The sequence below is a fragment of the Oryzias latipes genome, chromosome 23 (genome assembly GCF_002234675.1).
Source record: "Oryzias latipes chromosome 23, ASM223467v1".
Classification (NCBI taxonomy): domain Eukaryota; kingdom Metazoa; phylum Chordata; class Actinopteri; order Beloniformes; family Adrianichthyidae; genus Oryzias; species Oryzias latipes.
In genome coordinates, this window is record NC_019881.2 from 15544693 (window position 1) to 15566004 (window position 21312).

The 21312-nt window shown below is 38.1% G+C and overlaps 1 protein-coding gene across 1 annotated transcript; it reads left to right on the forward strand.

Annotated features, from left to right (window-relative positions):
- Positions 1-1087: 1087 nt before the first annotated feature.
- LOC110015555 lies at positions 1088-5983 on the forward strand. Its single transcript, XM_023952641.1, has 2 exons — positions 1088-1912; positions 3741-5983. The coding sequence occupies exons 1-2, from the start codon at positions 1835-1837 to the stop codon at positions 5532-5534; spliced, it is 1872 nt and encodes a 623-aa protein (XP_023808409.1). The 5' UTR covers positions 1088-1834; the 3' UTR covers positions 5535-5983.
- The last annotated feature ends 15329 nt before the right edge of the window (positions 5984-21312 follow it).

Here is a 21312-nt window from a genome sequence, read left to right on the forward strand (position 1 = left end):
CTCTCCTGGTCTGGCTGGTCTGGCTGGGTAGGATCTGGCTCCCTTTATGAACACACGGTTCACGTCGGCAGCATGCATGTATCTCCACCCCCACGTGCACGTGCACACTCCACACTGCTCCCTGTCTGCTTCATCCCTCCTCCTTACCTACAGTGTATTGATGGACAGTTTTTTTTTCTCGCTCATCTTAGTGTCAGATTTTCACCTTTGATGTAACATTCGTCTTTCCAGCAGATCTGGTATAATTGTTACAGCTTAAATTAATAACTTAGTCAAATCAGTGCTTGTATCCCCCACCTTTTCACCTTTCTTCCTTTTACTCTCTTCCACCCTCCCCTCACATTCTTCCCCTCTCCCTCCCCACACACACTAAATGTAACAAATAAATAAAAAATAATATGACAAAAAGGGGTTTATACAAATCTACACTCTAGTTTCTTGAAGCTATATAACCTCTTTTTGTGATAGTAAAACCTGTCCAACACAAAAAGCCTTCAGCTCTAATCTGTTTGCTCAGCTGTTGGACAGAACAAGTTAAAAAAAAAAAAAAAAAATCGTGTACATCGTTATGTAATAATGTCATCATAAAATTCACACATGCTATATTTTACTGTTATTGCATTCCTTATTGCAATTACTGTAATGACGGCATCATTGAAATTACATATGAATGACTAATATAATTTGCAAATTAGAGAAACTTCATTGAATATTATACAGTCTTGTCAACATAGCACTTGCATCTCCATGTTATTTTTAAATTTATACTATTTCATTTAATTTGATTCTTCGACCATTATGTCTTATAAATTGTGTTTCACATAATCCTCTTCTGTCCTCAGATGCGCTCCTGTGATTTCTCAGTCCTTCCTCTCCAATTCCTTGTCGCCTACACATCAGCATCACATCTCAGCATTGATGCTGTAGCATCAAACGCTGCTCTTCCAATAGACCTAGCTTACTGGCTTATTTCATGTGCCATGTATTTACAGGAACTTTTTATTTTAATGTTACCTATTTTGAGATTGTTTCTGTGTTTTCATTATAATTTGAACGTTTCTTTTTTCTTCTTAAAACTCCGGAAGAATTACATATTTCCAAATGTTAAAATATTAAAGAATTAACATTTTTACCCAAACATATAATACATGCTTGCTGGCCCACCTTCCCTCAAGTGGCTTCTTTTGGTTCAACCTTAACCTCAGAGAGAAAATTTGAACGAGACAAGAACAGCTACACTGGAATGTTAATACAAAAATGAATACTGTAAAACTGAACCTCGAATTGAGCTTTGACACTTTAAAGAAGCATTAAAAATAATTACCAGTATTTACATTTTATTATTGAACTTGATTAGTATTTATTCATCAAATTATCTTATAAATCTCTTTTAAAAGCTACTTTTATAAGTATTCATTGTGTGTGGGGCCATGTGTCGTATTTGTTAACGGAGGGGAGTGGGAAAGGTGAACGGTGGATTGGGTTCTTATTGTAATATTGTGTTGTTTTTTTGTATGAATGTTTTAGCGTTTCTAGTTGCGCATGGTATGACAAGTGCTTTTTTCAACAAAAAAAATATATATATATAGGTTGATTTGATCACACTTCAAAGACTAATATTATGCCAGTTTGTGGCACATAAGGTTGAAAGCTACAGTGTTAGACCTTGAGTCTGGCACATTGACTTTTCATCAAAGTCTGAAATGTTATTTCAGGCAATACACTATGAAAAAAAGCTAAATGCATACAAAAGTAATATTTGGAGAGGTACGTTCATGTGCTATGTTTCAAGCCTGCTATTCATTTGAATGTTCTTTGTAGAAATCAACCCAAAATGGAGACACAGCTGCGGGAATTCCTGATGGAGCGCAACATAGCTGAGGAACTGATTAAGAAACTTGAAGATGAAAACGTAAGTTACTATTTTATGTATTTGTGAAATCAAGCTCTTATATTGACCTACCGGTACACTGCTTTAAATATGGCACAAAATGTGTTAGAAGGAAATCATTTTCCAAGTACTATAGGTTTTTTCCCACCAACACTGTAGCCTTTTTTTGAGCCGGGAATCAATTTAATAAAAAAACAAAAGGACAAATTAGCTGGATATCTGAAAATTTAATTGTGATGATTTGCTATAACAAAAATATATAACAACAACTCAATTCAACTCAGTCATGTAAACATAATAACCCAAACAATCATTTAAATGAGTTACACCAACACATTTCATAAATTAGGAGGCTTTATCAAATCGCATTTAGATTGCACTCCAAACCAAAAATAATTCTAAGTTTTGTAAGTATGAGCTAACCATCATGGTTGTGACTTTCCAGAATATTTTGCAAAAGCTTAAACTAACATATACCATCACAATATAACTCAATGCAATAACCATTGATGTGATGCACACCAGTCTCAATAACCCAGATAAACCATGTGACTCTCTGATTTCTGCAACTACCCCTGGTTGCGGCCTGGTGAATGCTTAACGTCGTGGAATGCTCGATCACTGCGGAATGCTAACCCCGCCCACGTTAAGCCCGTCTTTTTCTTCGCATTTTAAAAGTTTCCATGTGCTATGTTAGGGAGTTAATAAAATTAAGACTCAAACGCGCTACTTTTTTGCTTGGCCTCACGGAGCCTGAGGAAGTATGTGTGTCCGACTTTTATCCTTGAATGCACTTAAAATGCATGCAGGCAATGGAGCAATGTGCATCTTGGCTGCATGTGTTGCGTGCGACCAATGTGAATTTCCATTGGTGTTTGTGTTTGATCGCATGTACATAAAAGCAATTAACCGCCTTTAGGATTTTTTTTTTTTTGTAATTGTTGTGTATTTCAGCTCAGTTCACACACAACTCAAGGAGTGCACAGTCTCTGTTGGCTCTCCAGCAACGGTTGTCTCTATTGCTGCTCGGGAATATCTTTAATTTACAAACATCCTTGATTTAAGTGCAAAATGCTTCACAGTCGGTTCTAATAAAAAAATTAAAAAAAAAAAAAGTTTCCCTCAGTTCCATGACTCTTGTAACTCATGAGGGAACCATTTTGGAGCTCTTTCAGAATTTCCTTCTGTTCCCTTTTATTACGTTCAGACCATCAGGCAGGGAATATCTTCCTTGAAACGACAGAAAAAACGCACATTACATTTAAAAATACGAAATTGTTTTGGAAAAGCGAGCAATAATAACAATAAAACTTTTCTTTTCATTAATTTTTTGTTTTTACGTTGCTGCGTTCCTCCATTTTGAAAAGATCGCTGCACATGGAAACGAAGAAGACCACAACTGCGCTGATGGAGACTCACATGCAGGGGCTCAGTGTGGGCGAGGTCGGCGTTCCTCGTGGTGATGTGGGCGGGGTTGGCATTCTGCATTGTTCCAGCATTCCGCGATGTTGAGCTTTCCCCAGGCCGCAGCCAGGGCTTACTCGACTTCTGAGCTACGGAGCTTATAAGTTGGAATGACATCACTCTTCGCTCAAGTCACATGAGCAAAGGAATGCTGGGTAATATAATAACATAGAGAAATGGGGAAAATTTTGGAAATTACTAATGCTCTACTCTAATTTAAAAACCATCACACACTTTAGATAAATTAGAGATTAGGAAAAGGACTCATATTAACAAGTTTAGATCAGATTTCACCAAATGTGTTATTTTATGTTTGCATGACATTTTATTGTGTATTATTGACCTGTTTGTGTTTAAGTTGTACATTTTTTTTTTTAATCCTTAGATTGACGCAGCTGTTATTCCACTGATGTCAGATACTGACTTGGCAAAATATATCCCCAAAGTTGGAGATAGAGTCTCCACTGTTGCTTTCTGCAGACGAACAGCTTTGTCAGAGAGTGGGTCATCCAGGAAGGAGTCCATCCTTTCAAGACTGCGGCAAAGAGTCAGTGGAACTGAAGAGATGCCTTTAAAAAAGCGTTTTTCTACACTCAAAGGAAATGTAAATGCCAAGAGACAAATGAGACGAATCGAGATTGGCTGGATGGACTTTGATGAGATTGCAGAAAGATACAAACAGGTGAAGTCAGTTAATGGTGGTGGCACAAGGCATCTGTCAATTGAAAAAGAAAAAACTGTGGCAGATGTCAAAGTACTGGCTGAAAGTCTGTTTTTTCCTGAAGGCTTTTCAAAAAAAAACATGCGTCTTTCAAATTATTCCACTCATATTGAGAGCTCCCAGATGAACATTTGTGTTTCTGATACAATTGAGCAGTTGTATAGTCTTTGCAAAGTCAAACTACTGAGACTTTATCTCTGCACCAAAAAGAAAATGGAATGGAACCAGGCAGTAGAAGAAGATAATGACCCAAAAAGCCAGTCTTCCATGATAGATCTCACTGAAAACGACCAAAGTCAGATTGTTGAGAATTTGGCAACATCAAATCAACATGCAGTTGGTGGAATATCCACAAGTGAAGATTTGGAGTTAGATGACACACTTGTATGGGATGGACATTTTACTGTAAGTGAAGATGAAGAATCAGACACAGTTGTTATCTTGCATGCTCGTGAGACGGTGGAACTGAGAGTAGATGAGCCAAACAATCAGGCTATCGTTTCCGAAGGCACTGAAGATTTTCTAACAGTGGAACATTCAGCATCTGCTCCAAACATTGCAGAACAGACTAGCACAGACGCAGAGGCAATGCCTGAACAGCAGTTTTCTCCTGTGACAGTGATTGTGAGAAGAGGTCATTGTCTTACAGATTTAATGTGTGCCTTTAAGGACCCAAAGGTTTTGACATCAGAGATTACCATCAAAATGCGTTTACCAAATGGGGAGCTTGAACAAGGAGAAGGGGCAGGTGTTTTTCGAGACAGCCTGACTGAATTTTGGACAGAATTCTATGACTGTTGCACATTAGGAGTTCAAGTGAAAGTCCCATTTATCAGGCATGACTTTCAGTTGGAAGAATGGCAGGCTGTGGCTCGGGTGTTTGTGGTGGGCTGGAAACAAGTTTCTTACTTCCCAGTGAAACTTGCTGTCCCCTTTCTGGAAGAAGTGCTCTATGGGTCAGTAGCCAGTAGTTTAAAAGAATCCCTTTTGATGTATGTATCACAAGAGGAAAAAGATCTCATTGTAAAGGCTTTGGAGGACTTTGACTCGGTGGAAAGTGATGAATTGCTTGATTTTCTTGGAACGCTTGACTGTAGGCAACTGCCTACCAAAGACACACTCCTTCCCATTTTAACACAAATGGGGCACAAACTAATCATTCAGGCCCCAAATTATGTCATCAAGTGTTGGCAACCAATTTTGCACTCCATTAGTAGTTCACTTCCACGACACGATCTGGAAGACTTCATTACACAAAAAAAAACCGACAGCAAAAAAAGTCAAGGACCACCTAAACTTTCCAGAGGAAATGACAGCAGACCAATCAGTGATTGCTCGTTATCTGAAAAGGTTCATAGGGGAAACCGATTCCAACATTCTTCCTCTCTTTTTACGTTTCTGCACTGGATCAGATGTTTTGGACAACTCAATAACTGTTCAGTTTGTAGAAACCTCTGAGTTCCTCCGGAGGCCACAGTCTCACACATGTGGATGTATTTTAAAACTACCGATGGGTTACCACAGCTATCCTGATTTCCGCAGCGAATTCAACAGCATACTTACCAGTGCCATGTGGGTAATGGATGTTATTTAAGCAGAAACAAATTCTAAGAACATCCAGCTGTTATATTAGTGTTTAAAGTTTGATATTGTTTTTGTTTGCCTTTTGGAAAGCAGACAATTCAGTTAATGTTTGAAGTACAGTTTTTTTCTTACAGCTCTTCTAAGGATTGTTTAAGGTGGCTGTATTTTTTCCCCAGAAAAGCCAAAACCTAATTGTGGTTTGCACGAATGTGTAAAGGAAAATTTGTTATTAATTCAGAAATTGTAATAATTTTAATTATTTTATTATTTTGATGAGCACTTATGTTTACCTTTTGAATGTAGGCAATTCTTTTAAACATTATTTTGCAAATTTCTTTGATTATTTACAATCTCAATAAGTGTTGTTCTTGTTTTTTTTGTATTTTGCAAACAAAAAGACAATAAACACTTATGCTATGGTTTGCACAAAGGTATGATTATTTTTTTTAATTTATTTTTTTATAACACATTTTAATATTGAGTAAACACTTAAGTTTTGGTATTTGAAACACACAATTTTGATTAATTAAATGTAGCTGCAATTGTTTTTGCAGAAATTACATTTACACAGTTACCTACAAAGGATTTTTAGTGCCACCCACCCGTGGTCTGTTCACTCTCCTTCCCTCGGGATGAAGGTACAGGAGTTGAAGTGCAGAACCGTGTTTTGTATGAATGTTTCAGATATCCTGTATACATCCTACTCCATCTTTAGTTTTTTATTTAACAAAAAGTCAGTCAGCTTTATTGTCAAGTATTCTGCATACACATGACAAACAGCACATGTGAAATTACTTTCTTCTTGACCCATAGTGCAAGCAGCATATAAAATAATAAAAATAACAGCAATCTAAATTGTGAAAAAGAGCAAGGAGATTGTGAAGCGACAATTCTCAGCACAAGTTTGCAACATGGAGTGGAGGGGGAAGAGGGGGTATGGCAGGGAGAGAGTCGAGTTTCCTTATTGCCTGATGGAGGAAACTGTCCTTGAGTCTGCTGGTTCTGGCCTGGAGACTTGGCAGTCTCCTGATGGCAGCAGGCTGAAGTGGTTCTGGGATGGATGTGATGGATTACCTGCAGTCCTGATGGCTTTGCAGGTGAGACGAGAATGATAAATGTAGGCCAATGAGAGGGACACCGATGATCTCAGCTGTTTTTACAACCTTTACCCTTTAGGCATTTAGAGCAGACGGCAAAGTAAGCATCTCATTGTACAGGGAAAACCGTTTCCTTACTTTGCATATGACAATAAACCCCTTTGAATCCTTTGAGTTTAGTCTGTCTGCTTTGCTGCTGCGTGGCATTCACTTGCTGCACTTAATGGTCACTTCAACTCTAATCTTGTAAATTTATGAAGAAACAGTAGGAAATGGAAACCTTTAAATCTTGTAATGTTTATTCATTCATCTTCTAAACCTATTATGTCCCTTTCAGGGTTGTGGGGCTACCAGATTCTATCCTGGCCACTCGTGAGTGAGGGCAGCAGACATCATGGACGTGTTGTCACTGTCGCAGGGCCACAATCATTCTAATAAATACCCTCCCATTCAGACCTAGGGACCATTTAGAGTAACCAATTAATCTATAAAGCATGTTTTTAGATCTCGTAATATAACTTTTTTTGAGTGGCCCTAAAAGTCTGTTGTAGTTACCAAACACAAAACTTATGCATTAAAAAGAACAACTACAGATATATTTTCTACAATTAAACACCATTGCCAGTCTTCAATGTGATGCTGATTTGTTTTAATTTTAGTTGTAAGCAAAAGAACAAAACATGTTTCAATACAAAATCTTAGTATGTTATCCAGTCCTTAAACACCCTCAGCCAACTCTGAACGAATATTTTCCCTCAGATTAAGATATAAATCAAGCGACTGAGACATGGTGGATGGGAACTCTAAGTGTGACTCTTGCATTGTTATTGTAAAAAGTTCAAACAAATCCATTTCACATGGGACGGGACTTAAAAACGTGCAGCTGCTTTTGCAGATGGTCAGATCGTCGTTCAGTGGAACAAGGAAGTCTTCTGCGTCCCAGAGGTGTGGAGCCATGTACATGATATTTGGTATCCCACAGGGCACATGCTGGTTCTTAGAGGGCCTTATGCGGTGTGCATTCCAGACATTCTTGATGTCATTTAGCACCTCCTGTTGTAAAAAATGAATACAAAATTTAGGAACATGGGGTACATATTATAACCAATGATCATCTTTGGTTTCAAATTTATCTTAGATAAAAGAGTGCAGATGAAAATAAAAGAGATAGGAAAATTACATCAAATTATATTGTTGTGATGTGTTTGAGAAAACAGTCACAAATTTATTAGAAAATCATTAAAATTCATTTTTCTTTTCTTTCTTTTTGTTTACCTGAATGACTGGCATGAAGCAAAACTGAGACAAAGCCTTATCCAACAAGTCTCCAGAGAAGGAGCCCTCATCCTTCAGCTCGGACAGCATCGCGATCCACTGTTCGATTCCTTCTTTTCTCATCAATCCCCACCAACTTTCAATCCTCTGGTTGGCTGTACTCGCCCCTGTGATGTGACTTCTCTCTACTGCTCTATCACCCTCGTTGTTTCTTCTGAGATACTGCTGAATGTCTCTCACCACAACATTTTCTGTTCCCAAGTCTGTTCGTGTGATCCTAGGGCATCCCTCAATGCACTCCACTGCCTCCAGGAAGTATCCCCCGATGACTTTGGGATCGCTATTGGTGAAGGCAGCCCGCAGCCAGATTATTTTACGGGAGAAACCGTCAATGCAGCCATTAATGCATATTCCATATGGCTTTAACTTGTCATATGAGTCTATGTGCCACACATAGTTTGGACCTTTAGCAAAATATTGTCTTCTTCTGAGCCGTCTTCTCTGGCGAACATGACAGCCAACCGGGTCAAGAAGATAAAGAAGAATCCTCACGTCTTCTTTTCGGACTCGGATACCCCGTTGTTTACACTTCGTATACATCCACCTGTATCCGTGATCCTGTCCATCGCCTTGGAGTTGCTCAGCTATGAAATCGATGGCTTCATCCAAGTCATAACTCCGCCTTTCTAATCCCATTCCTCTCAAAAGACGGTATAAATGTCTCTCCGAAATGATGATTCCTTGTATTGCCAGGCTCTGCAAAATGCCTTTATAATGCATTCCCATTTGGAAATACACCTTAATTAGATTATCCCTGTCCATCGTTCAAAAGGAAAATTGTGGGCAAAGTGGGATGTGAGGTGAAAAAGGGTAATATGCTAAATGCTACGTATCCCATGCACCACACATATCCCAAAATGCATCTGACCAATCACCGTGTCCTTTCAACTGAAGTGTAACAACAAGACCAATAATTGGCTGGTCGAAGTGTATGCTGGGTATTCGTGATGCATGACGGGTTATTCTATGTGTGTTATGCTAGGACCTAAAAGCTAAGTGCGGTAAGTAATTTTCATCGAGACAATAATAGATCGACCGTTCTTGCTTTTATTTTTAACCCTATTGAATGTTCACACAGACACGGAAGTAGCGGCAGGAAGCGGCTTTTGCAGTAAGATGGACGGGTACCAGAGGATGATCATCATCATCGTGTGCATGATCAACGTGAATCATCACACCGATGGATGCTTTTGTGCTTTTTAAAATAAATAAATCTGTTCTCTAAACATCCTCCGTGTCTTCAATGCAATGTTATGAGACACACACATACAGAAATGTGAAGTTATCTGCTGTAAATCTATGACGTAAATCAATAACAGGATATGATCGGCTAGTCAGTTAGCATGTAGCCTAATAGCCTTCGAATGTAAAGCGGCTGACTGCTAAAGTTAATTAAATACAAGTCCTGAATATTATTATTCCTATTCGACCCTAAACTACAATATCAGCTGTCTGTCGACCGACCAGCCAGTTGCCCAAATGCCGGCATACATCAGAGAGCTCTGCGGCGGCGCTAGTACAAGTAGCCTAGCATGAGCTATCGTATGACAAAGCAGCCTAGTAGTTATCATAAATCTTTTGATATTTTTCTTATATTCATTGAGACAGTAATAAAGTGATCATTTTTGTTTTTCATGTCCCTTTTTTGAACGAATGTGGGTCTCAGAGACACGGAAGTTACCGCTGAAAGCGGCTTTTGCCGGCGTACAGAGAGCATATCCGCATGACTCATGACGTGAATAATTATTGCGTTCGAACGGATTAATTATTGCGTTCGAACGACATAATTATTGCGTTCGCACGAGTTAATCATTTTGAGGGAACGGAATAGTATTTTGAGGGAACGCAATAGTATCTTGTGGGAACGGAATAGTATCTTGTGGGAACGGAATAGTATTTCGTGCGAACGACATAATAACCTGTGGGAACAAGATATTAATCTGTGGGAACAAGATATATTTTTATATCTTAATGTCAGGACACGGGCTCCGTACATATGTACCATTTAAGGATAAAAAAGGTACAAATATGTTTCCAACCATCAGAGGGCCCATATTTGGACCCTTTATTCCACAAACAAAGGTACAATCACTTGTGTGACAAAAGTAATAATTCAAAGTGTATAAAACGTCACCCAAAATCATTTAATACGCTGTTGGTTATTTGGAAAAGATGCACAAAATAACCAAATATATTTAAGATACCACACATCTTTTATGACTAGTTCTGAACAGTACACAAGCACATTATATTTTATTGATTGTGCATAGCATCAAGATAATAACTTTTAAACATGTATTAGTGTGAGCCTGTTTTTTTTTTACTTATATAAGAGCTGTTTTAAGTTTTGCCTTTAATTTAGAGCAAAAGCACAATGTAGACAAAATTATTTGATATTTTTAACCTTATATGGTGTACTTTAACTTGGCCTAAGTTCAATTTAAATTTCTAGTCTTTGAGCTGTTAATTAATTTAAGTTATTTTTTTTCTAATCATACATTCTCATAAAAAAGTAAATTTATCTGTTACTACGTTACATTATGTGTACATATTAGTACCTTTTAGCTTTTGTACCTACACAGGAAAAATGAGAGAGTACTTTTTTCGGAGTTACCATCAGTAATTTTTATTTAAGTAGGTTTAAAAAGGTAGAGGAAATATGTTGGAGTGAGTAAACCAGCGAGACCACGCCCACTCTACTTTCTTAAGTTTCGTTTCTTCCGCCATTTTGTTATCCCGCAGCGGCCGGAGGAAGATAGAGGCTGTGACTGAGGTAAGTCTGCTAATTGCTCAAAAATAAGTTGGAAACTTGTTTTAAGCGGGTTCGGTTATTTTATCTGTAAGGAATAACTTTTGTGTAGTGTAATGCTGCTATTCCACCGTGTATGTGCCTGTGAGGAGATTGCAAACTACGAGCAGGAGTTAGTTTGCTAACGGTTAGCCTCAGCCGTTTGAAGTTCAGCTAAATGCAGCCATTAAATAAATTAAGCTGTTGTTTTTATTGGTGTTGTACCGCGTTCCGTTAAATACATTGAAATATATACATTTTTTTCACTAGATAATTCTGTGGCCGTTTTACCGATGTACGCTGGCGTTGATGCACCGGTTGTTTTTGCCTACCCCCCCCCCCCCCTTTTTTTTTCTTTCTTTCTGTGTTTCCTAGTAAGGAAGCCAGCTACTTTTGAAACGACCAGCTCCATAATTCCTACTGATATTTATTAGGTCCGTCGAATTCAATGCGTTAATCGTTTTAATCTGTAATGTGTAGGAGTCCAATAAGTTTTTTTTTTTTTTACACCACAGTGAGTATGGCAGTCCTTCCCATTTATATGTCAGCCTGCCGTAGCTGCTGTGCGCGGGCAGCCACCATTTCCCGAATGCAAGACAGTGACAGAGACTGTTTAGGTTGTCATGATCGCTCATTGTTGGTCAAGCGAAGTTAACACTGTGTATTGTTGATTTTGATCATTCTCCCGAAGAGATTATTTTTTTTAAATGGAGGTCCGTGATTCCAGATACTCCTCACGATTTCCCAAACCAAAAACTCATCTATAAACCAGGAAAAAACATTTTTTTTAAATGAACTTCCAAGAAATAAATCTGTAGGCCCTTAGAAGCCAGTATATTTCCCATTACTATTTTAAAATGTATTAATTTATTTGGAACAGGGCTTAGATCTGAAGAAATGCTGTGTTGGTACCTTTTGGTGTTGTAATGTTTTTTCTTTTTTGTAATATATTATTTTTTTTTCCCACCAGGAAAGATGCAAGCTGTGCGTGAACATGTTGAACGCTAACAAAAAAAGTTTTGAAGTTCAGCTGACCTTCAAATCCTTTTGGGAATGTGGTGAGTGGAAACATCACAATTTCCAGCATTTTTCTTTACAGGAATCAGTCAACTTTGTGGATAAACTGTCAGCTGTGATGCAAACAGATTTTTTTAATTGCTTTTTAATTTAAAGATAATTTCTGTGCTGTATTCTAAACATAATTTTGCTGTGTTCACAGCTGCCAAAAAGTTCAACATCCCAACCTTGGACTTGAAAGTGTTTGATGACTCAAAGACAGAAGTTGATGAGCAGGTTTTTGATCTCCTGTTGAAAAACCCAAACTTTGGTGTGTTGGAAATTTGTCTGGCCGAAGATTCAAATCCAGAAGGTGAAGTTTTTCTTTTAAATTGTAATTTATCTATTTTGTTTTGAATGGTTTTGGGTAAATTCCCCTTTGATGCCTTAATTTATTTCCAAGGGAAATAATCTGTGTTTTTGCTTTCAAGTACATGCTAAATTAAGAACATTTTTGAGCTGAAGAGTTTTGATTGTATATTTGCATCAATAGGAGTCTAATGGTCAATGATTTATTTGACAGGATAGTGTGGGGAACAAAACACGGGCAAATAAGTGAGTTTTATATCCTATTGCTGTCTTAGACAAGATAATAAATCTGCTAAACTGTTAATTCGGTCAGTATTTAAAAATCTTTGTTTTTACTTTTTTTGTTTTTGCTATCATACTTATTTAAATATTACAGTAACTGAAAGCTTTAATACTTTGACAGATCAGCCGAGTTGTCCTGCAAAGAGCTGCAATAGCAGTTCAAGTGGAGATACTGAAGTGGACTCAGATGACACCATAATATTACAACACAGTCCTACAACAAGACGAAGAGTTGAAGACGCCTCTCTTGCCAAAGTAAGTAAATGATTTTTTCACAAAGTCATTTCAAGCATTCAAAGTCAGGCTGTCTTTCCAATTCAGTTAAGTTGTCAAATAGTGCAGTAAGGCAGATCATCCAAACTAGTTTAAAGTTTTCTAGGGAAACAGCAGATTGCACTGAGTAAGTCACAACACATTGAATACATTCTGGAATACTGTCCTTATCATACAAACATATAATTCTTCTGTATTTCCTTCAACAAAGCTCTGCATAATTAACAAGATATTGACTATACGGGCGACAGTGGCTCAGGCGGTTGAGCGGGTCGTCCAATGACCGAAGGGTTGGCGGTTCGATCCCCGCTCCCGCCAGCCAAAATGTCATTGTGTCCTTGGGCAAGACACTTCACCCTCCTTGCCTCCAGTGTGTCTCCACTGGTGTGTGAATGTGCATGAATGGTCCCGGTGATGGTCAGAGGGGCCGTAGGCACGAAATGGCAGCCACGCCTCTGTCAGTCTGCCCCAGGGCAGCTGTGGCTACAACCGTAGCTTACCATCACCAAGTATGAATGAGGAGTGAATGAATAATGGACACAATGTAAGCGCTTTGAGTGTCTTGAAAAGCGCAGATAAATCCAATCCATTATTATTATTATACAAAGACAGACATTGATTATGCAGTTTTTGAGGGGGAAAATGTTTTCTGGGACATGGTTTCTGCAGTTCAATTGGAATTCACCTTCAAGTTCTTGACAGGACTGTTTTGCAGAGTTAACCGGCCTTAATTTCCCATCATGCCATTGTTTACTCTCCCGTTACCTTACAGTCCCTCACAACCCCCAAGCAACAGAATTGGCGTGCAATATTGGAGCTATCCAGCCTTATAGATGTGAGCCAGATGCCAACTCAGACGAGGAGAATGAAGACAAGCGGAGCAGGGAGCTTGTGGCCTGCCAAATATAGCTTGTACGTAACAACTACAAGCTTTCTCAAATGACATCTTTTCATCTGCTCCTGATTCATCCCAATTTGAGAAAATAAATATTCAGAAACACAGTTTTATTCTTAAATCTTATAACAATATGTCATCATAAAAATGCTACATTTTAAAAAATAACTTTCATTGGAGTGGGTCCCCCATTTTTAACATGTCGCAGTATTTTTCTCATGATGGGCACGTTTAAAAGAACACGTTTAAAACTGCACATCTGAGTATTCACTCAAATTGGGATGAATCAGGAACAGACAAAATAAATGCAGTTTGAGGAAGGTCTCTATTGTGACGCACCACATGAAATGAAGTGGGTCCGAGTCCCTCTGCTCTGCCGTATTCTGATGCGTCCACTTGCAGACAAACGGATCCATTAACATCTTCATCATACTTGTCTGAGCTTGATCTAAACTATGGCCGGAAAGCTTCAATATTGCTCACCATTTTGGTTTTACCACTAATGTTAGTTTTAGGTTGGAAGGACTGTAAGCTAGAGGGAGAGGGCGTAAACAAAGGGATGATCGGACATCAGCGGAGGGTAACTACTGTGTCAATAGCCCCGCCTACAACTCAGAAGTTAATTTCTGATCAACTCCAAACCACTCTGCACAAACTGTCTTTAAACATCATCTCAAAGTGCTTTAACCCCAGTATCAGTGCTTGCAGTTGTATTTTTTATTATTAATATGGACTTTTAAATTTGATCCAATAGGTGGTTGGTGTCATTGGTGAGGATGCATCGTCCGTTGAAGGTCATGTGAATGTCCTGCATATCCAGTACAGCAAGGTGCGAGAGGATATACTAAAGAAGTACCCTTTCTTGAAGACAACCTCAGGGGTCAGTGACATTTTAAATCAGTTCTCAGCTTAAAATACATTTTGAATGTCAATATGAGCTGAGACATCTGCTAAAATGACCATTAACAGCTTTAACTCAATTGTAAAAACATTGTAATATTCTAAACCCATATATAAATATATAGTCATTCAAGCCAAGTAATATTTATACAATGAGATCACTAAAGGAAAATGGCAATGAAAGAGGCAACAAAGAATATTAGAATGTTTTATGTCTTTTGTTTGTTTTAGTTTAAGTGAATGATTAATTTTCTAATTTTTTTCAATTTTCAGTTGTTTGACGATGTTGACCGAATGCATCCATCACCTGTCAGTTTAAGCCAGCGCTTCAAGGACGGCGTTTACCAGTATTGTGCCAAAGGTGCTTGAGCTTGTTCAAAGAAAAGCTCCATTAGCCAAAGTCTCCAAAGAAGCAACAGAAGAGATGCTTGCAGAGGATCCACTAGATATTGACATAAAACGTAATCCTTGGTAATCTTTAGTGTGTTTTATAGTTATTCTTTTTAGAATTCGTATCAATATTATCTTATCACATTTATGCATTTTATTATTTAAATTATGCATTTAAACTTGGTTATAAGTTTACTTTTTTATTTATTTTTAGAAAATGTAGAATGCAGTAGAAAGATGTACTTAAAATGAGGTCTAGTGCTTCTTTTGTTAATGTCAAAAGCTTTATTTCATGGTTTAAAAATGGTAACTGAAGTGCTATGTGCTGTTTACAATTGATCAAATGTTAAGGTTATAGTTACAATGAATGCAATGTGAACTGAAGGAGAAATATAGATTTTTCATTATTGTAAAATTGCTAATAATTGTAAATATATGCATCCTGTTGTGACACTGTGAAGCTTAAAACATTCATACTGTAAAATGTCTGAATTGTAATTGTTTTGAATGTTTAATAAATGTGATAAACAGTATACTGGTCTTTTAATGTGCTGTATCTGGTACAAATTTGCCATCAAAGGGTACAAAAGGCTTGTCACTGGGGCAGTACCCTTAAAAGAACAAATTGGTACCTTTTTTAAAGGTGCATTATGGTACCATAGCACTATAAGGTACAATTTAGTCCACAGAGGTACATATTTGCCTTTGAAAGGTACATACTGAAAGGGTACAGATACGTACCAATATGAAAGGGTACAACATTTGTACCCTTGAGGGTACTGCCCCAGTGACAAGCCATTGTACCTCTAAAGGTACAAATTTTGCACATTTTTTCTGACAGTGTAGAACCAGAAAATGGACGTAAAAACTTGAGAAGCTTCATGTAAACACCATAGCCAGAAACGCTCATGTACATAGACTTTTTATTGGAAGTGGCTGCTTGAACGCAGGTTACCGAGGCCAGTGAGCATAGCTTAACACATTTTGTATGTCTTTCTTTTGCAGACTGAAAGGTTTTGTTTTCGTCAGTTCAAACAACTTTATTGGAATAGGCTTCTGTGTCATCACTCAGGATATTCATGTTTATCATCATTTTAGCTCTGCCTCTACATACATCCTCTCTATCAATTTAGTAGAAATGAGAAAGAGATGATTGGTAGGCAAACAAGTGGACAGCAGATAGGAAAAAGAAACACACTCAAGGTTGAGCAACAGCCAGGCGTCCTGTTGTTAATGACATATACAGCTACCCTTATTGTAACCACTTATCATTTGACAGGAAAATAGCTGTTTTTGTGTGTGTACACATTTCTAAATCTGTATTTGCTCATTATCTCCAAGACAATTATCATAAACAAAAGTCCAAACGTACTTTATTAAAATAGCAACACATAACCCTCAATAATGTGAAAATGTTAAAGCCCCTGTTTAAGTTAAGAATAAGGAAATCATTAAAACAAATATGCCAGACTGGCTGTTGCATCATGAATCCTTCAGCATACACGGTGTATGGTACTATCTGTTCTAAAAGCTTCACTGTAAATACAGTTAAACCTCTCTAAACTACACTCTGTAGTCATCTTGGTTTGAGGTTGAGCTAGTTTTAGCCACAGGAACGTCTCACAGATTTTCATCAAAAGTATAGCCTAATACTCTTTGCAGGCAGATGACATAGATAGCACAAACAAATGGGAAAAAAAAGATGTGAAATATAATTTGAGTAGCAGATATATGAAGATCTTGCCTGTGGCAATGTCCTGCAGAACTCCCACACAGCCAGAAGTCAAAAAGCTGTGTAGGAGTGAGACTGACTGAAATGCATTTCAAATTGGCAACTTGTCCTCAGTGATGTGCAGAGTGTAGACCATCAGTTTTTTAATGCTACATAGAAGAACAGGTTAGACCTACTTTCACTATTATTCTGGTTACTAACTGGTGTGTCTGCCTCGACATGTGGTACACTATGTATTGGAAGTCATTAGGATTCTTGTCATGATTAAACTCAAAGTTCACTTAAAATGTCTCGTTTGAGTACAGAACACCAACAATGCTAATAGGTCTACGTACTAGTCAGCTAAATAATGACAAAATATAGTTGAAGTATGATAAGAATTGCAAGAATAAAATTAACAAATGCCACTTGGTAGCTTTTGGTAGACCTGTTTTTTCCAGTTCATGTTCAAGTTTATTTATTTATAGTGCCTCAAAATGACAGAATTAAAACATATCTATATCATGCAAAAGCATTTTTTGGGTATCTTTTTAGTTTATTTTAATATTAAAAACAGCCCGAAAGGGATAATTTGCTCCATTCATGCTTTTCCGGGTATTCCTCTATAACCTTGCTCTCATCAAATTGTGATGTCACAAAGTGAGGAATAGCCCTTTCCAGGAAGAATCTGTGATGCTAGCTTTGCCCCCAGGCTAAGATACACTTTCTCTGGGGCACCAAGTGTGATTGGCAAAAGCTTTCATAGACTTTTAATTGGAATTGGCTACACGTTTTTCTTTTGCAGACTGAAAGGTTTAGTATTTGTTAGTTTAACAGCTTACTTTATTGGAGCAGGCTTCTGTGTCATCAGCTCTACATGCATCCTCTATCAATTCAGTAGAAAGTGGTTTACTCTAAAAGGGTTAAGAATAGCATAATATTTATGCACATAACGCAATTCCAGTGTATTCTGAAGCTGAGAAAAGTTGCCTTATGCAACATATGCAACACTTTACGGTAGTGAAGTGCTTATGCAATCAAGGTCAATTTAGCTGATTTTGTCAAGGAGAAAAACAACTTTGCACAAAAATGTTGCATGTTGTTGCAAAGCGGCTTTTCTTTGTGTCAGAATTGGCTGATTCATGTTGATCGCTTAAACAGTGACGGTAGGTCAAAGAGCGTGCGTAAGTCAGGTGTTGGCGGCAACATCTTCTGTGTTAAAGGGTTAAAAAAACTTCATTTAAATTCTAAATAATCCTATCACTTTCTAAAAAGTCATATTAGAGCTTTTGGGCGTAGTGGACGTGCTTTGTGAAAACTAAATACAATGACCTAATTTCAGCCATTAAACATGGCAGGTGAGGTGGCATTACTTTGTAGCAATGAGACCTTGTCATCTTGACAACTCAGGACACTCCAGTTGTCCACATTCAAATTTAAATCCCATCCACAACATTGGATGCACATTGAGTTCAAATATACCAGAAAGTCTACAAAATGTTAGAGAAATATAATCATCAGAGTTGTGATGTGATCAAAGTTCACACTTTTTTATTCCCACATGCTGACTGCATTATTGTTTTTTGCCTCCCATGTTCACTCTGTTGAACACCAAATGGGATTAATCTGATTTCAATCATTCAATTTATTTTCTCTCAAAGTCAGATCATAAACACCTTTTATTGGGTCTTGGGAGTTCGTGTAGAGCTCCTCATAAAAGTATGTTTTTTCTCAGAGTACTGTGGGAGAATGCAAGTGGGAGTCAGGGGAACCAAAGCTGATTCCATTACAGGGTCTACTTCCTCTCCATGGGCTTCCTTCTTCCTGTTGTGTTGCTATGGTGCAGCATACAAAGGAGGACAAGCTACTCTTCTCCAGGAAGCCATAAATAATTGATTGGCAAGTGGCGTAATCAGCCTCAAAGCTGCCTGGCAATTCCACAGCTGGCTATAAATAACTCATTACACTAATTTTGGTATAGGAGCACACAACTAGCCTGCAAACACGATCATAGTCAAGCGTGAGTCTTGTGGGTTCAAACGTGGTGTCCGTATGGTCTTCCATCAGTGAATACTGCTGTCCTCTGTTGAAAACTATGAAAAAGTGAGGCTGCTTTTTTGGGCGAGCAGTGTCTTTTAAGTTTAGAGCCTCGTCTTTCTCCAGGTCCAAAATAAGGGAATTCTGGCAGATTTTTTTCCACTAAAGATAAACTGCTTCTGCTTGTCAGGGTTAGTGAATGTGATTCCCTATGACACTGGCCCACTCAGGAATCTCAAACCATGACAGACATCTCCTGCTGTGTCTTTGACATCTCCTATTTTGATGGGCACCTTCTTCTAGACAGCCAGCAGTGACAATTGTAATGATGGCAAAATAGAACGAATAACACTTAAGGGAGCTGAGAGAAAGTCGTTTTCCTCTGAGCAAAGCAATAAGAAATTGTCAATAGATTTACAATGTCCATCTACGTCAACAGAATCAATATGTTGTCCTAATGCCAAGAGGGTTTCGAAATGCACAGGAAATAGACTCTGCGTTGGATGTTTTGGAAAACATTCATACATTATTTATCTTTTGCTGGAGACTTGAGGAGCTGTGCAGTTCAAACCATGCTGACGGTAGCCATGTTAAATGGATGGGTTAGGCTGTTGAGTAATCAAACCCAAAGGCACCACACATTTAAAAGGGAACAAAATAGACAAAAGACTTTTAGTGCACTTAGTTCCTGGGGCTAAAATTGTCCTTCGTGGAAAAAACATTTTTTGGGCATCTCTATGAATGTCATCCACCATCTAAAAAAGCACTCTTTCATAAAATAATGAAATTGTCTCCTCTATTCATCCGTGTCTTTATGCCAAGTAAGAAAGATCCTCTTGACTTTTAAAAACAAGCCTGGAACACCATATTCCATGTGGGCTAACAGTCTCATGGAATAAATTATAGATACTAACCGAGCTTCTAAACAAAATTATTTCTGAGGATGTGGAACAGATGTAGATTCAGATACCGATCTACCTAATGAGATAACTTGTTTAGTTCATGTATTGCTACTTTCCTTTTGGGGCACGATTGTCAATAAATCTGCTAATAAGCCACTTAGAAAATCTAACTCATGGTGGATTTGAGTTCAAATACCTAATTTTTCCATGGAAAAATATAAAGGATGAATTGTGAAGGGAAGTTGGATTTCACACCGTTATATTTGAAGAACAAACAGTCATCGAGGGTCACTGAGGACTGAACATGCTGTCTTTTAAACCCAATTGGGCGAGGAAGTAGTTCAATCATATACAGTACAGTTACCATTCAGCTAAACATTGGCATTTAAATTAGATTCAAACATTTTTGCCACCCTCCTGATTTTTAACCCTTTTGCATTTTTGTCAAATATGATCCAATGCTAGAACAAAGAAATGAACGTAGATGCAATTTTCTGCTTTTCATAAGTGATTTTTTACAAGAACAAAAAATTACAAAAAAAAAACAAACCAAACTCAACCAACTCAATGAGGAAATTCTAAAAATTTTCTGGAGGAATATTAGTCCACTTTTTGCAGAAGTTGTTTATTTAATTTCCGATGGGTATGCTTTTTAAATCCATCCCACCAGCACAACAGAGGGATTGGCCATAAAAGTCAGAAACATTTAAATCATATCAAATGTCCTATTTTATTTACCATAATTCTTTTTATTTTTCCTAGACTTTTAAACTAGAGAAAATGCAAAAACAGCAGCAACTGTGGAGGGGATGGGAGCTGATAGGCTTTCAGTCTTCCAATTCCAACAATACTTCTACCTTCACAATGGGCAAATGATGCATGTTCAAAAAATCATTTTCAGCATAAAGTGTTCATGCTGTACTGTTGTTACTTTATACTAGCACATGTATACAGTCGGAATAGGCTTGGTGCAAAATGTCAACTGGTTTCACTTTCATGCATATTGAGTGGCCATGTTTTTGTATGTAGAGCTTGAAAACGGTCTTAGTAACGAGTGTAGCGACACTTGAATGCGAGAGAAACAGAAGCCGAACCATGCATAAACTTGTGTTTACCTAGAGTTTTCATGGAAAGGGGTTGCCTAAACGTGCATTTTCGAAGCCAGTGTGAATAACTGCGATCTAACCAATAATTTTTCAAAAACTTATAAACTCTCAACAGAAACTCAAATTTACTGCTGAAGGCAGAAAATCATACGTGACAAATTATTATTGGAAGGCTGCATGTCATGGCCTGGCAGCTACTCCCTCCTCCCCCCTCCTTTCTCTGTTGGACGCGACCAGCTGGATCCACTCACCTCATCTACACCTTCCTTCATAAGCTCCTCCTGGATCATCAGCCGGTGCCAGTTCGTTGTTCCTCCTATGGTGCATAGTCTGGTCAGCTCATGTTTGTTGTCTCAGTTTCAAAGAACCAAGCTCATGTTTTTGTCTTCGCTCTGCTTCAGGACTTTAACCTTCCGGATCCTCACCTGGTCGCAGTCCTTCCACGTTGCAGTCACGCCGACCCTGAAACCTCCAGCCAGCCGCCTCGCCTCGCCTTGCTTCAAGCTTCGCCCACGCCATCCCAAGTAACCTCCAGCCTGCGCCTCGTCTCGTCTGGATACAAGCCTCGCTC